At 43.9% G+C, this 16,364-nt stretch overlaps 1 protein-coding gene across 1 annotated transcript in view; it reads left to right on the forward strand.

The window, feature by feature from the left end:
- Positions 1-16,364, forward strand: part of rbpjl (recombination signal binding protein for immunoglobulin kappa J region-like) — a 47,886-nt gene that overhangs the window by 8,641 nt on the left and 22,881 nt on the right. The window contains exons 3-8 of the mRNA XM_074676200.1: positions 5,757-5,891; positions 6,072-6,142; positions 6,251-6,366; positions 7,521-7,523; positions 9,370-9,544; positions 15,335-15,472. Coding sequence (XP_074532301.1) covers positions 5,757-5,891; positions 6,072-6,142; positions 6,251-6,366; positions 7,521-7,523; positions 9,370-9,544; positions 15,335-15,472 — 638 coding nt within the window. The remainder of the gene's footprint in view (positions 1-5,756; positions 5,892-6,071; positions 6,143-6,250; positions 6,367-7,520; positions 7,524-9,369; positions 9,545-15,334; positions 15,473-16,364) is intronic.

Genomic DNA, 16,364 nt, shown 5'->3' on the forward strand with positions numbered 1-16,364 from the left:
ATATGAATCATTTGATTCACTTCATGACTCAAAGGGGCTGTGAGGAGTTTGAAAGTAGTCTTGAAAAAGGCTCCCTTCTAGATATGTGCCTGATCCTAATCCACACTTTAGAATTAGATTATCAGCACCAGTATTACCAGAGTTGGGTATATAACTACAAGTAACGAACGTTACAAGTAGTTAAATTACTTTTGATAGGAACAAGTAGTGTAACGGCACTACTCCTCCTACATTAGTAGTTAAACTAGAGTTACAAATGAAATGCCACGATCGTTACTTTTACAATGACTGCAAATAGAGCAACCAAAATATTACTATTTAAGCGGAGTTCTTTTTATTACCACCTGTAGATTGAACGGTGGCCATACGAGCAACTACTTGCTATCTCTTCCGGGTCAGGGCTGATGGAACTGTCACAGTAAAATTGGTTGCCTTATATAAATCTGTGCCCCACTGACAACACTGCACTCCCTCCCACTGTAAATGCCCCTTTTAAAAGATAATTTCGGTTTATACAGCTTTTACATTGTTTATAGCATGAAGTAGAACAAAATACTCACCCAGAAGGCTTTCCTGATCCAAGCAGTGCTTTGGGAGATATTTAGATCCAAAATCGTACAGCGGACGTCCGTATAATGGGATCCGTCGGGGGCTGCATAGACAGTGCCGCTCCTAAAACTGCATAAATCGTCCAAAAACTCGTGTTTTTCACCAATATACCTTCATGGTCCACTCCAAGTTAGTCCTCTGTTGCAGTAGTGTCACTCCAGACAGCGCTGTTTGGCTGTAATGACCTCTGAACTCACGAAGACTTTGGCTGTTTTCGAATTTGCCACTACATACTGCTTATGTATGTCGTAGGCACTGCCTACGACATACTGCTTTCATAAGCAGTATGTAGTATGACTGTTCAGTTGGGTTCATTTTTGTAGTATGCTACGCTGGTTTTCAGTTCAAAGAAAACGGAAGTTGGCTACGGCTGACTTTTTTCCCCAAAAAAACTTTATTGAAAATGTAGAAATAAATGAACCACAAGTAACTTATCTGCAAATATATTGCCAGAGAGAGCATTTTATATTAACTTTCAGTGGTGGAGATGATGAGGATTTAAAGATAAAAAAGAAATGGCTCTTATATTTATATTCCTCTGCTACTCCGGTTGTTGTTGCTCCGCCCTCTGCCATTTTCACTTCTGATATGGGACCAGGCGTGTTGCATTGTGGGTAACAGTATGCGAATCAGACTGGTCCGATGCATACTGTGGATTTTTCCAGATTCAGTACGTCATCCGGGTGTTTTTCTCATACTACAACTCTGACATTTGTTCGCATACTGCATACTGCATACTGCATACTACATTTTGGTTGAATCAGTAGGCACTGCTAGTATAGTATGCAAATTCGAAAACAGCCTTTGTTTACATTTGCTCCTCAAAGAAAGGAGTACTGGGCATGCGCAGCACTCTCCAGAGAGCTGACTGCACATGTGCTGTACTTTCTGGAGAGCTGACTCCTTTCTTTGAGGGCCAAATGTTAACAAAGTCTTCGTGAGGTCAGAGGTCATTACAGCCAAACAGTGCTGTCTGGAGTGACACTACTGCAACAGAGCACTAACTTGGAGTGGACCATGAAGGTATATTGGTGAAAAACACGAGTTTTTGGACGATTAATGCAGTTTTAGGAGCGGCGCTGTCTATGCCCCGATGGATCCCATTATACGGAGGTCCGCTGCACGATTTTGGATCTAACTATCTCCCGAAGCACTGCTTGGATCAGGAAAGCCTTCTGGGTGAGTATTTTGTTCTACTTCATTCTATAAACAATGTAAAAGCTGTATAAACCGAAATTATCCTTTAAAAAGGGCATTTACAGTGGGAGGGAGTGCAGTGTTGTCAGTGGGGCACAGATTTATATAAGGCAACCAATTTTACTGTGACAGTTCATATGCACATTTGGATTTTGTAGAGCAGAAGGAGAAGAGCGTAACCGTAAAATGCAAGTTATGTCCAGGAAATAAGAGGCTGGATACTGCATGGAACACAACCGCGAATCTCTTGAAGCATATTAAGATGTATCAGGGGGATAAAGTAGTGTAACGAGTAGTGTAACTTCGTTACTATTTCCATGGAGTAATCAAGTAGTGTAAGGCACTACTTTTTTCAATAGTAACGGGTAACTCTTTACTTTTTCGAGTAACGGACCCCAACTCTGGGTATTACTAGATACAGGTTGGCAGGCAGTGTGCGAAGACTTCAAGCCACAAGGTGTCAAGGGAGTGAAATAGCATCTTTAAGTAAATTGAATTTAGAGATTAAAGCAGACCTGGACAACTACACTTAGTACCACTAAATACAAAACTGTCGATAGAATTAATATTTTAAGTACCAGTATGTACAGTAGAAACCCTGAGTTCAAACCGCTCTAAAAAAAATTGAGTAAGTACAATTAAATTGTTTGGGCGATGCAAATTTATAAAATTGTTTCTGTAAGTCACACACAGATAGTTCAAGTTTTTTTCAAATAATCAATCATCACCTTGTATAAATCCATCTTAAAATTCAGACAAGCTGAAAATGTTATCTGTTTTTCAGTTCACACACTGCAGGTGACCTCCTGGCTAGGTTAAACTAATATCTTTTTTACAATAAACCCGTTCTTTGATCTGCACTGTTAACCCTGGTGTTGTTTTTACGAAAACCTTAACGTGATTTACTTAAAATTATAAGTGAGCACACTTCTTAATTGAGTAAAACTGCCACAGAGCTTTTTTTTTTTTTTTAATTTAATTCTTTAAATTCTTCCCAGTTGCAGAGCTGTTTTCATTGAGTATTCATTACTTCATTTAGTGTAAAAATTAGGGGCTGCATGATGATGATTTACTCCCTGTAGCATAAAATGAAAAATATTCTGGCTGTTTTACTCAGTCTCGAGTTGAATTCCATGATGTTGCTGGACTCGTGGACTCATGTTTTGATGCAACAAAAATAAGTGGGGCCTTTTGCTGGTGAAAAGGTTAGGATCTGAAATGCATGGCTAGTGGACTTGCTGCTGTCACATTTTGTGATCGGTTATCATCTGACAGTGGTAAACACAGCGCATCCGGGGAACAGCTTCTCTCCCAGTCTCAAGTATCGACACATGACTCCTAATTGGGACTTCATTTTCTGTGTGCTGAGCGATCAGAAACTTAAGAAAGGGGGTTTGATCGGACCAGAACTGAAGGGAAATGCAGCACTGCAAAACAGATGCTGACACTTCCTGGTAAATTATAACACCTGGGTGTGCCCCCCCCCCCCCCCCCCCCCCCCCCCCCCCACACACACACACACACACACACATCTGTGGTAAGTCTCAGTTTCACTGTAAACAGTAAGTCCCTCTGAGACTTTTTTTTCTGTCATCCTTCAGCGGGATGAAGTGAAAACATAAACTGACTTTTTTGTAATTAGTTGTTGTGCAGATGAGTCAGGGTCAGGTCTCATCAGGTTTGTCCTAAGAAGAGAGGGAAACTACCTTAAGAAGCATTTGTTTTATGAGGTGACACAGTGCCGAACAGACGTGTGTTCTTCCTGCAAACAGATGGGTTTTACTTTCCAGAATATGTAAAAAGAGATCACACATGAAGATCAGCTCTCAGATGGTCTGTGTTAGAGAGGCTACGTCTCCTTTCTCCACCATTACTGTCACTGACACTCTGTCAGTGACTTTAACCTCAGTAGCAGGTCTAGTGAATGACTGTGGTCTTAAAGACAAGCCATGTGTCCAGAGCGGCCTCCTGACCAGAGGTTGGACTGATCTCAGAATGTGAAAGTGCATTCCTCTCCTCTTGCTCTCCTCTGTCCTCTTTGTGTTCCCAGCATGAAATGCCAGAGACTCAGAGCTCCCAACACACTGACCTTTGACCTTTGGAGAGGGGAAGATCTAATTTAGACTACTGCTTGCACCCTGGTGACCCCCCCCCCCCCCCCCCCTCCACACACACACACGCACACACACACAGAAGCAGTGGAGCGTGAACCCTGAACTGTGAACTGTGCAGAGAGGAGGGCCAGGTTTGTGGGATCCCCTCTTATATGAACAAAACCTTCAGTATCCAGCTCAACAGGCAGACTTTCCTTCCTTACATGGAGCAGCCAGGTCTCCTCTAACACTGAATACATGAGCCTTTGTGTGGAGGCAGAGCTTGAGGGCTGGGGCTCCTTCAGAAAGAGTGTATATGCAAACTTTACATCAGTGTAATCATGAAATAAGTGTTTTAAAGTCAGGATGTTGTAGTTGTGTGATTTGACCTTTCAGATTTCAGACATCTTAGTTCTGCTGTGAGGTGAAAATGAACTGATGAGACTGATTCAATCTGAGGGTGATGGAAAAAAACATAATATTGTTTTGACTTTGCAGTCAAGTTTTTTGCTCAGAGAAAACATCCTATCAGTTAATGAAACAGCCAGTGTTGAGGTTGTATAAAAGTAACTCTGAGAAAGCAACAGGATTTAGTTTGTTTGATGCTGAAAAACTTAAAAGTTAAGTTATTGAGCAAAGAGAGCAGGAAGGCTGAGTTGAAAAAAGCGAAGTGTCGATTTACTAATAGGACAAGTTCAGGGCTTCACCTCAGAGACTGGCTCATTGTATTTTCCAAGGATTAATTACTGATATTTATTAATTCACAGTCAAAAACTGATCTTTATTCAAACCAAACTTAGACCTTTCCAAAGATAACAATGGTGTAAGGTATGAGAGGACTGTGGGGTGAATTTTCTCAAAGTTGTCTGACATGGCAGCATTCCAGCCTGCAGGAGCACCTTAACCAAACTCCAACACACATAAAGCTTAAAGAGGGGGTGTTGTGTTTGTAGTCTTTATTCTGTCCCTCTGGTGATTTTCTTCTCTCAGGTGTTTCATAAACTCTTATTTCAGCCTCTGTCTGAAACTCTTTGTTTTAGCTGATGTCTCTTTAAGACTCTCTTCTTCCTCTACAATCTCCCTTGACTCTGATTGGACAGCTCTCTGGAGGCCTGTTGGGGGTGGAGCTTTGAGCAGACCTTAGTTATGAGCTAGTTAGGAGATCTTTATTTGATGACCTCATCATTTCAGCAAGTCTCTCAAAGGTCTGGCAAAGATCTTGCCATGTCTTCAGAACAGAATGTTTTGATCAGTTTACAGACAGATTCAGGGATTTATACACCCTTCAATGTTAGGGGTTTGAAATCTGGACATGCTCAGTCCAGTCCAGCACTGATACGTAAATCCATGATGAAAAAGCAGAATACCCCCTTTTTAAACTATCAGGGGCATGTCCTGACTTTTTTTGACTGTAGTTGCCAAACTTGACAGAATCAGATGCACACACACAAACAAAAAGCATTGAGCATTTTGATATCTGCCTTTACCACATCATTTAAGAATTATATACTTTTACATCTGAAGATCCTGGAGTGAGTTTGTTTGTTGGACTTTTGTGAGCAGAGAGGAACATGGACAGTTGTTGTCACCAGTTTGCTTTCTGATCAGAAGTGTTTTGTCTCCGTCACGTTGAGTGATCCTTGTTCCACACAGTTTCCTGCTGCTTTAAAGATTCTCTCTGCACTTCTCACTCTGACTCTCTGACTCACCTGAAGCTGGAACCAGCCACCAAATGAAACCAGTGTTTCTCTAAAGAACTGCACACAGACACTAAAAAGGATATCTCCACTGAACAAATCAGCCAAACACATTCAGTTCATTCTGATTTCCTCTGACTGATGTACTTTCATCCATCAGGAGACTGGGCCTGGGGTTTCAGGGTTGTCAGTTCCTGGGATCAGCAAGGGAACCAAGAAGAGAAGCTCATGCAGACCAGAGCATCACCATCCTGCATGCTAAAGTGGCCCAGAAGTCATACGGCAACGAGAAGAGGTTCAGTCTTTCTACCTGGAGCTTTTCCATTCATTTATACAAAATAACCACAAAAACTCCACACTATGTCCAAGCTTACAGGATCTGTCTGGTGCAGGTAGAGAAGAGAGACAGTTCTGACAGTTTTATATATGGATCTCATGTAGCTCATGTTGGTGTGCTCTGTTTGACCTCCTACAGGTTCTTCTGCCCTCCTCCCTGTGTTTACATCAGCGGCCATGGATGGAGGGTCATGCAGGATCATCTCAAAGGTAAAGAGACTAAATGTGTTTTTTTATTGTTTCTGCACTCCTCTTTTTTCTTTCCATCACTTCATTCTGACGTCACTCTGCCTCTCTCCTCTGGTCGTCTCTCTCCAGCTGCCGGCTACGGAGACTCAGCATATCGAGTGTGTGGCTACATGTGTCTGGACAGCTGCAGCCAGTCTCAGGCTGACACCTTCAAACTGGTCTTCGATGAACAGCCAAACTCCAGGGTGAGAGACATGAGTTTATGAGATCTGAAGCTGTGTGCACACCTGTGGGTCCAGCCCCCTCTCTCACAGAGACACAGGATGTGCTTCACAGATCTGTCTGATGCTCAGACTGGGTTTCTGATAGCGAAATGATCTGAGTTCATACTGTGGATAACAGAAGCAAAGCTAAAGTTGAGTTTTTCTCTCCTTTCTGTATTGTCTCTCTCTTTCCTCTCCGGAACAAGTTTAAGCTCCAGCCACACTCTGGATGAGACGCTGTCAGAAACAGGCTCCATTATTCTCTTCTTTAAAACTTGCCTGTCACTCTCTTTTGTTTGTTTTGACTGCCGGCCTGAGCAGAGACCTCCATGTGATGATCTGAGTTTGGCAACACCAGCGCATCGGGATGATGATCAGAGGGGCTGTGTTTTGGACACATTACTGTTGATGGTGTAACTCTGATACATAAGAGTGGTGAAGAAGAATCCCTGTCAGCGTCCTCTGTGTCAGGGTTTAATTAAATCATCAGTAAATCTAAACCATCTACATGCTCCCTCGACCCCCTCCCCTCCCCTCTGCTTCAAGCTCATAGCCACTCCATCAGTCAACTGATTACAAACATTATAAGTCTCTCCCTTCAAACCGGCAACGGTCCAGTCAGTCTCAAAACAGCCGTCATCAAGGCCCTCCTCGAAAAACCCTCTCTAGATCCCGAACCTCTGTCAAATTATAGACCTATTTCCAACCTCCCCTTCATCTCCAAAACTCTTTGAAGAATTTTCTGCATCAAACTTCACAACCATCTTAAATTAAACAATATGTATGACAAACTCCAATCTGTTTTTCACCCTTCTCACAGCACAGAGACAGCTCTCATTGGAGTCACAAATGACCTCTTGATGACCTCTACACCTCCCTCCTCATCCTTCTTGACCTCCCTGCTGCATTTGATACTGTTGATCACCACATCCTCCTTCACCGCCTCCAACACGACATTGGTATCTCTGGCACTGCCTTCCAATAGTTTTACTCTTACCTCATGGGAAGGACAGAGTTTGTAGCCCTGGGGGATGCCAAATCCCGCCCCCACACTGTCACCTGTGGGTCCCCCAGGGCTCTGTCCCTGGTCCAACCCTCTTCACCATATACATGCTCCCCCTCAGTTGTGTCATCAGCAGGTATGGAATACAATTCCATTGCTATACTGACACTCAACTCTACCTCAAGGTTACCCCTCTTCCACCTCCCCATCCTCTGTCACTCAACTGGACTCCTGCCTGGAGGAGGTAAAGGCTTGAATGAGTGAAATTTTCTTACAGCTGAATAGCTCCAAAATTGAAGCCATCCACATTGGCACTCCTCACCAGCTCCAGTCCTCTGTCATTTCCTGTGTCTCCTTTCTCGGGCACAACTTTCCCCTTTCTCCTTCTGTAACCTATTTGGGACTAGGTTTGACCCCCATTTTAGCTTTGAACTTCACAATACTCACATCTGCAAAACCTCCTTTCACCTCCATAACATTGCCAAACTCCGGCCATCTCTCCCTATCCCACTGCAGAGAGGCTCATCCATGCCTCTGTCTCCTCCAGGCTGGACTACTGTAACGCACTCCTCATCGGGATCCCTTGCAAGAGCCTCCAAAGGCTTCAGTATGTTCAGAATAGCGCTGCCTGGGTCCTGATGAGGGTGCATAAACATGACCACATCACCCCCATCCTTCACACTCTGCACTAGCTACCCGTTCACCTCTGTATAGAATTCAAAATCCTCCTTCACACCCACCACTGTCTGCATGGTGCAGCCCCTCTTAACTCACTGAACTCCTCCACCCACACACAGCTAGAACCCGGTCAGGCCAACTGCACTGTCTGTGTCTGCGCCCGCCCAGGACTTGGCTCAGGACCATGGGCGATAGGGCGTTCGAGGCTGCTGCTCCACGTCTGTGGATCGCCTCTCTGACCACCTCAGGGCTCCTCGGTTGGTGGACTCTTCTAAAAAAGGACCTAAAACCTTTTTATTTTGCATTGCCTTTCCTGGCTGATTTTATTGTTGACTGTCTTTTGCTATTTTCATTGTTTTCTTTTGTTTTTGCACTTTGAGATTTGCTCATAAATGTAAAGTGCATTATAAATAAAATCCATTGTTATTATTATGATTAAAGATTTTAAAGACTAAATTAGACCAGTGAGATCCAGTTTCTTGGGTTTGCATTATTTCTTCTTCGTGTCTAACTTGAGCTAGTTTTTAACAGCAACACTGCCCCTCATGGTTTCCGGTGGGACTGCTCTGTTTGGCCTGTATCTGTAAGCTCTATGGAAACATGCTGATATACAGACAAAATGAATGCAGAGCACAGACAGAAGCTTTCATAGGTATTCATATTTAATGTTGAGTACAAAATGGGCCAAGAGGAGTCTGACTCCAGCTCAGTTTTTATGTTTTAGTAACTTTCTCTGTTAAAACAGACATTGATCCTAGCAGGGTTGTGTTGTGTATAAAATGTGTTTTGCAAGCAGCTCTTTATGGTTCAGTTCTCTCAGACTCTGAGCAGCAGTTGGTGAAGAGTTAGTGATGGATCTTTATCTGCAGCTTGTTGTGTCTGAGCATCAGACAGCTCTGTGTGTTTACCCAGATGGGTTGATCTACTCCTTTATTATAGACCTCTGTTGGCTGGACAAACAGTGGTGTCTGACAGAAAACTGCACTTCTGTAAACACACTGCGTCTGTTCACTGACCCTGTTTTTTATTAATGGACTAAGCAAGGGGACCACGTACAAAAAAATGTTTCATCAACTTCACTGTACAGTGAGTCAGTCAGGAGGAAGGCCGAGTGAATGGAGTAAACCCCACCTGGACACTCAACAAAAGAAGGAATTCATTCAAAGAAACATGAACTTTATTAAAAGGTCTCCATCTGAGCGTTTATCTTCTGCATCAGAATCACACTCATCATTGTCTGAAAAAAGCTTAGAGCTGGTGCCTGTCAGACTCTCACGCACTCACACACTCCTTGTGCTCTTCAGATGTTTGCCTGTGCCAAGTCCCTGTTCATATCTGACCAGGACAAGAGGAAACATTTCTGCCTGCTGCTCAGACTCTTCCTGGGAAACAGACAGGAAGTGGGATCGTTTCAGAGTCGGATGATCAAAATCATCTCCAAACCCTCGCAGAAGAGACAGTCCATGAAGAACGCAGACCGTGAGTCCTGTTACATGTGTTTACTTTGTTTCTACGATTCCTGTTCCAGGATCAGTGGCGATTGCTCTAATCGTGCGGCCACACCCAACGCGAATTTGCGGCGCGATTACATACAAAGTCAATGCAAAGATGCATTTAGCCGCTGATTCACCTCGGGTGGTGCGTTTGGGGCGTTTGGCACGGCCAAACGCGTTTGGAGCGTTCATGCATTTACGCGTTTGGGCAGTAGACGAGAATTCGCTCGAGTTGAAAATATTGAACTTTTGACGCAAATTCGCGTGACGGCTTGCCGTGGCCTTGGGGGGCAACCGCCACCTGCTTCTGCTTCGGCTCCAACTCCGCCGGAGGATGGAGGAGAAAATAATCTGTGTGGTGTGTCCTCATCCAGAGTTATACGATACGACGTGTGTACTCTACAGAGACCAGAAAAAAAGGATCAGGCTTGGGTGGAAGTTGCTGAGGAGACAGGTTTTGAAGGTAAGTTCTGTAAACATTCGTTCCCAGCTGGATTTGCCTGCATGGGCTATCACTGAGTCCGACTGTGTTTTCCTCAGCGGAGTTTTGAGCCTGATAGAGAGGAGGAAAGAGCGGGGCAGGGGCAGAACCAGGGAAAAGATGGAAGTTCTCTGTGCTCCTCTCTTTCCTCCACCCCTTCATTATCCCCAGGGAGACCTCCGGGAACATGGGTCGTTGGGGTTGGGGTCGGAGGTTCGGGGGATCGAGGATGAGACCGTAGGGAACAGCCAGGCAGGGCTGGTGGATTACAAGGGGGAGGCAGCAGGCATTGATTGTGATCTCCAAAGCTTTCACACACTCTCCTGTCATGCTTTTGAAACCACAGCTCATTGTTTTTCAGCTGCTCTTTAGGGCTTTCGGTCTTTAAATGAACAGGCTCTCTACTCCACATGCGCAGTGCCGGGCTAACGCGCGTTCGCCCCTCAGCTTGCGGCCTCAGTCCAGCGGCGAGACTCGGGCGTTCACGCGGCGCGTGACAGGCGATTCGTGCGAATAAATTTGCGTGTTCGCGTTTGGTGTGGCCGCGGCATAAGACTGCAAGGGAAGCTCAGCTTCCCCTAAAATGTCCCCAAAAAAGTGTTGATATGTTCTGCTGTGTGTACATTTCATTGACAAAATCTGCGCTAGAATTCCTTCATCTGTTGTTCACAATCAGCTACCTATCACAGGTAACTGGCTTCACCTCCTTCTCATTCATCACGCAGTATCTCAGCACTTTAAAACAGTCGGATGCTTAGCATCTTCTGGCTTCAGCAGGGAGGCGTAGAGTGGGTTGTTCCACTGTGGAAACTTGATGGTCATTGGATAAACACTGGGCTTTGTCCCGCCATCAGACGCTAAGTGTCTCTGGGGGTCTATGAGGCAGTGGGCTGGCCTAGAAGCTGGGCTTCTGCATGATGACTGGATGATCTGTCTTTGGCCGAATCCCTTTTTGATTGACAGTGAAATGAGCCAGTCAGCGATCTTGAAGTATAACCCTCCACCGGAGCATCTTCTGAGCTTTACATTCAGTTGTTCTGGACTGATCCTGAGGCTTTATCGATCCCGAGCGAGTTAACGTGTCTTAAAAACGACGAGAGTTGTGTCTTAAGATTTCCTCTCTTCTCATCAATAAGCAGCTACAGCTACAGCTGCGGAGCTCCTCCCCCTGTCACTCACTGTCATAGTTTCAGGTAGCAGCTCCAGCTGCTAGCAAGCTGCACATCATGGCAGATAGTATGAATGTTGTCGACCGGATTTTGGCGAAGCCATTTGATAGTCTTCCTTACGAAGAGAAAATTAAAGTTGAACAGCAGGGCAGATCAACTCCTATGATTGATTTAGTGCTAAAGGTGGGGAAAAGTAACATCTTTTCAGCATTTCTGGTATGACAAGGTGAGCTGGCTCACTGGAAACGCTGTCACAAACAATATGTACTGTTGGCCATGCCTCTTGATGAAACCCTCTCAGGGATGTGTTGTCTGGTCAAAAGTGGGTTTCAGGGATCTGTCTAACTTGGACACAGAGCATACAAAAGGCATGAAAAAAGCAATAAACATGTGAGTACATGTGCAAGGTTAAGTTGCCTGGGCAGAGTCAGGGTTGAACATGCAACAAATGAAGGTGCTCGCATTCAAGTGGAAAAACACAATGAAACAGTCAAAAAAAACAGAGCTTTCCTAAACAGCCTTATTGATGTGACTTCCTTGCTTGGCCGTCAGAAGCTGTCATTTAGGGGGCATGATGAGAGTGATGAACCATCCAATGAGGGGAATTACAAGGAGTTTACAGAAACATTAGCAAAATATGATTCTGTCCTGGCCACACAATTCCAGTCATCAGCTGTGTTTTCACTGCTCTTTCAGCCATTGTTTCTGATGAGATTAAAGATGAAATTCAGGCTGCTCCTTTTTTTGCATGGCGGGTGGATGAGACAACTGATATAGCTTGCTGTGCCCAACTCTCTGTCATTGTTGGCTATGTGGACAGTGCAGGTAAAATTCAGGAGCACTTTATTGGATTTTTTGATGTTTCTGGAAGAAGAGATGCTCAGTCTGTTTTTGAAGTCTTGAACGGGAACATGCAGGGCTACAATTTCAGGGAGAAACTTGTGGCACAAACCCATGATGGGGCTGCTGTCATGGCCTCAGCTCTGAGTGGTTTGCAGGCCAAAGTTAGAGCAATAGCCCCCAGTGCAATGTTTGTGCATTGCTATGCACACAAACTGAATCTAGTGCTGTCTCAGGGGGCTAAATGTTTATCTGAGTGCAGAATTTTTTTTGCATCACTTCTGGGTTTGCCACATTTTTCTCAAAATCCAAAAAGAGGACATCTTTTCTTGAGTCTGCAGGCTGCTCAAGGTTGCCCAGAAATGCTCCTACTCGATGGAATTTCATGTCACGGATAGTGAGCACTATGGCAAACAATTTTGATGCCCTTCTGCAGACTTTTGAGAAGATCATTGCAGATAAGGCCATGGATGATGACACATTAGCTCATGACAAAAGGCTTTCTGATGGAACTGGAGGATTTTGAGTTCGTGTTCATGTTGTGTACATATGAACAAATCTTCTCTGAGACTGATGTGGTGTTTGACATCATCCAGCAGAGGGCTATGGATGTTCTGCACTGCAAGAAAAGAATTGAGTCTCTTCTTGCTTATGCCAAAGAAAAGAGGTCAGAGGGGGCTTTCAAAGCTGTTTATGCCAAAGCAGCAGATCTCACATCAGACCCCCAAAATGGGCCCATGAGAAAGCGCGTATGTCACAAGTGCAGGATCCCAAGGAGCGCTACAGAAATCTGTACCTGGCCATTCCTGACAATCTCTTAGAGCAGATACCCAGGCGTTTTGGAAATTTGGAAAGCATGCCCTTCTTGGAATTAGTCAATCCAGGGAAATTCGATGAGATGAGACATGTCTTTCGAGAGGAGGCATTTCGGAGTGTCCTGAAAAGTTATGGCCAGTTCTTTGATTCAGGGAGACTGAGGTCTGAACTTCAAGTCCTTTATTCAAACCAGGACTTGCAGGGCAACAGGGGAAAGCTGTGTGACTTCTTGTTGTTCCTGAAAGACATGGAGTTTGACAGTGCAATGCCTCAGCTGTACAAATTGTTCTCATTAATAGCAACGATTGGAGCTACATCTGCAGGTGTAGAGAGGAGCTTCTCCTTTTTAAAGCGGCTCAAGTCTAACACCCGCAACACAATGGGCCAAGGCCGTTTAAGCAGTCTAGCTCTGCTGGCCATTGAGAGAACACTGGTGAAATCACTAGAAAAAACACCTGGTTGGTACGACAGGGTCACAGATCATTATCTCGAAAAAGAACAGAGGGTAGAATTTACGTATAAATAAAAAATGTATGACGTAGGCCAGAAAAAAATGAGCTTCCCCTACTTGGCTGACCAGCAGCTGCCACTGGTCATGATGGGCTGCAGGCTGAGTTTACACTGTTTTATATTATTCGAGAAGAAGTCTAAGAGAAGTTCCTGTGGAATATTTACTGTTTTATTTAATACCTGTTAGTCTCCCTTCTTAGCAGCTCCTGTAGTCATACAACTAAGACTCAGGAAGGTTGCTTCCTGCTGTTCTCAAGGTGCATTCTGTTTGAACTTGGAAGTCAGAATTTACAAATTTGGACTGGGAAGTCGGCGGATCCACACCACCTCAGAGTTTACAAACAAAGATGGCTGCCGCGGGTGTAAACAGTGATTAGGCTCGTAATATTTTCTGTTTATGTTAGCACTTCTGACTACAATTCATGCCAATAAATCATCCTTATACATCATTTTATTTGATGTTTTTATATAGAAATACTTCTGTTATCGCAAGTTTTTCTGACTTGGCAATGCTTTTAACTCGGAGTTGACATCACCCCCCACTTCCCAGTTCCGATGTAAATGGATTACACCATTAATCAGTGAGTGTGGCAGAGTGTCTCAGTTGTTTTACTGTGTAAACATGAAAGTCAGCCGCCTCAACGCAAAGACCATTCAAGAGTGGTTGTAAAAAGATATAGGTTAAGAAATGCTACAGAAGGAGCTTTAGGACGCCTTCATTGTTTAACTATTGAACACCCAAAGCCAAATTATCACCATTAAAGGGGGTATTGTGCTTGTCATAGTCTTTATTCTATCCCTATGGTGCCCTTGTAGTATCTTTACATGATCTACAGTTCATAATAATATCTTTTTTTCTCTTTCTGGTATTTCATAAACTCTTATTTCAGCTAACACAAATAGCAGCTGTCTCTTTAAGACACCCGGCTTGAAGAACCCCCTTCACTCTGCTTGGCCAGGCCAGGGGTTGAGCTATGGGCAGACCTTTGTGTATGAAATCCACTCTTACAACATGTCATGAACCAATTAGGAGATCCCGATGTGATAACCTCATCATTTCAAGATCTGGAGCTAATTTTAGAGCAAAGTGTTTGATCAGTTCACAGACAGATTCAGGGATTTCTGCAACGTATGAATATGTGGGGGTTTGAAAATCTGCACACACTCAGTCTGAACATCCAGCATTGGTACTTAATATCAATGTTTGACGTATGGAAAAGTAGAATACCCCCTCTATAAAGCAAAATACCCCCTCTTTAATGGAAAAACATGAGGAAACATTGTAAGTAACCACATATTTTGACAAAAACTGATTCCAGTAGGCGATGTGTTGCTGTTAGTGTCAAGACTGATCTATATAATACCATGTTGCTCACACAAGGCATTAATACACATACACACATGTGCAGGCATGCATGTAGACAGACACATGTGCCCGATGCACTAAAAGGAGAAATCATGTTGACAACTGAGACAGCAGAGCAAGTGACGTAGCTAAAGTTCCTGTAAGAGAATGACCTTTCGCCTGTGTGTGTGTGTGTGTGTGTGTGTGTGTGTGTGTGTGTGTGTGTGTGTGTGTGTGTGTGTGTGTGTGTGTGTGTGTGTGTGTGTGTGTGTGTAAGTTATAAAATACGAGCTGTGTACTAAATCCAAAGCCCCTCATTTTTAATGAGGGGAATGTTGTGTGTTAGAGTAAGTGAGTGTGTGTAGGAGGTTTCAAATGGTGCATCAACCAATGAAATGCACATTCCTGCAGACAGGAAAAGAAAACATCAGAGTGCCTCTTCTGTGTGTTTCCATTGTTTTAGTGTGTGTCAGGAGATCTCTGTGTGGTTTCTATGCATTTACAGTGTGTTTGTTCCTGTAAGACACTGACCTTTCTCCTCTGATTGTGTGTGTGTGTGTGTGTGTGTGTGTGTGTGTGTGTGTGTGTGTGTGTGTGTGTGTGTGTGTGTTTCAGTGTGTATCTCATCCTGCTCCAGAGTGGCTTTGTTCAACCGTTTGCGCTCTCAGACTGTCAGCACTCGGTACCTCTCTGTGGACAGAGGAGCCTTCATAGCCAGCGCCAGACACTGGACGGCCTTCACCATCACACTGGGTAAATCTGTCTGTGACTGTGTGTGTAAGTGAGAGACTTTATAGAAAGTGTGATCACTATATTCTCATTTTTTTTGTGAGTCATGTGAAGTTTTGCTGCTCTGTACAGGTCTGAGTGTGGTTGGTCTGAGAGCAGTCTCTCTCTCTCACTCTATCAGTGTGTGTTCATACCTCATGGAGATCTTTGGTGCTCTCTGTGCCCTAAGCCAGGGGAGTCTAAGCCTTATCCACAGATAGCCAGGTTTGATCCAGTGAAAGTGACCAGGGGCCGGTGACTCTGACAGACATGTTTATTAATCCAGAAAGTAACACATGAAAGCTCAATCTCTAACTCTTTCTTTGAGTGGTTTCTGTAAAATCAATCCCTCAGTGGGATCAAACCTCTTTGTTCTATCATCACAGACTGCTGAACTTAAAGCTCACCTGTCCCCCTGGTGTCTCTAATCCTAGATGATCTGTGGTCGGTTTTCTGCTGTGTTACATGCTGCTTAAACATCAGCAAACTCTGCTTCTGATCAACAAACATGTTCAGACTATTTTGACCTCAAACAACATTTTAGACCCAAATGTTTCTGATCTTGTATTCTAAACTGTGTTTATGGATCATCTTTTCCTTTTCTGCTCCATTCCTTAAATCGGATCTAGTCTTGTGTCCTCTGATGTGTCTGTGAAACTCTGATGTTCATGAAGCACATACACTTGAAAGCTGACATTCAGAAAAGCTGAATAAAAAAGCTTTTTTTTGTCTTGTCAGTGTCTGACATTAAATCAGAGTAAACCTTTCAGGTTACTGAAAGTGTTCCTTTTTGCTGAGGGCCCAAATGATGAAAGAGAACATTTATTTGAAATTTTATTTTTTTAATCAAAGTAAAAAGTATGCTTCGGTTTTCGTG

This window comes from Halichoeres trimaculatus, unplaced genomic scaffold, assembly GCF_033239565.1.
Source record: "Halichoeres trimaculatus isolate MK-OKI-2021-1 unplaced genomic scaffold, fHalTri1.1 fHalTri1_scaffold_1, whole genome shotgun sequence".
Lineage (NCBI taxonomy): Eukaryota > Metazoa > Chordata > Actinopteri > Labriformes > Labridae > Halichoeres > Halichoeres trimaculatus.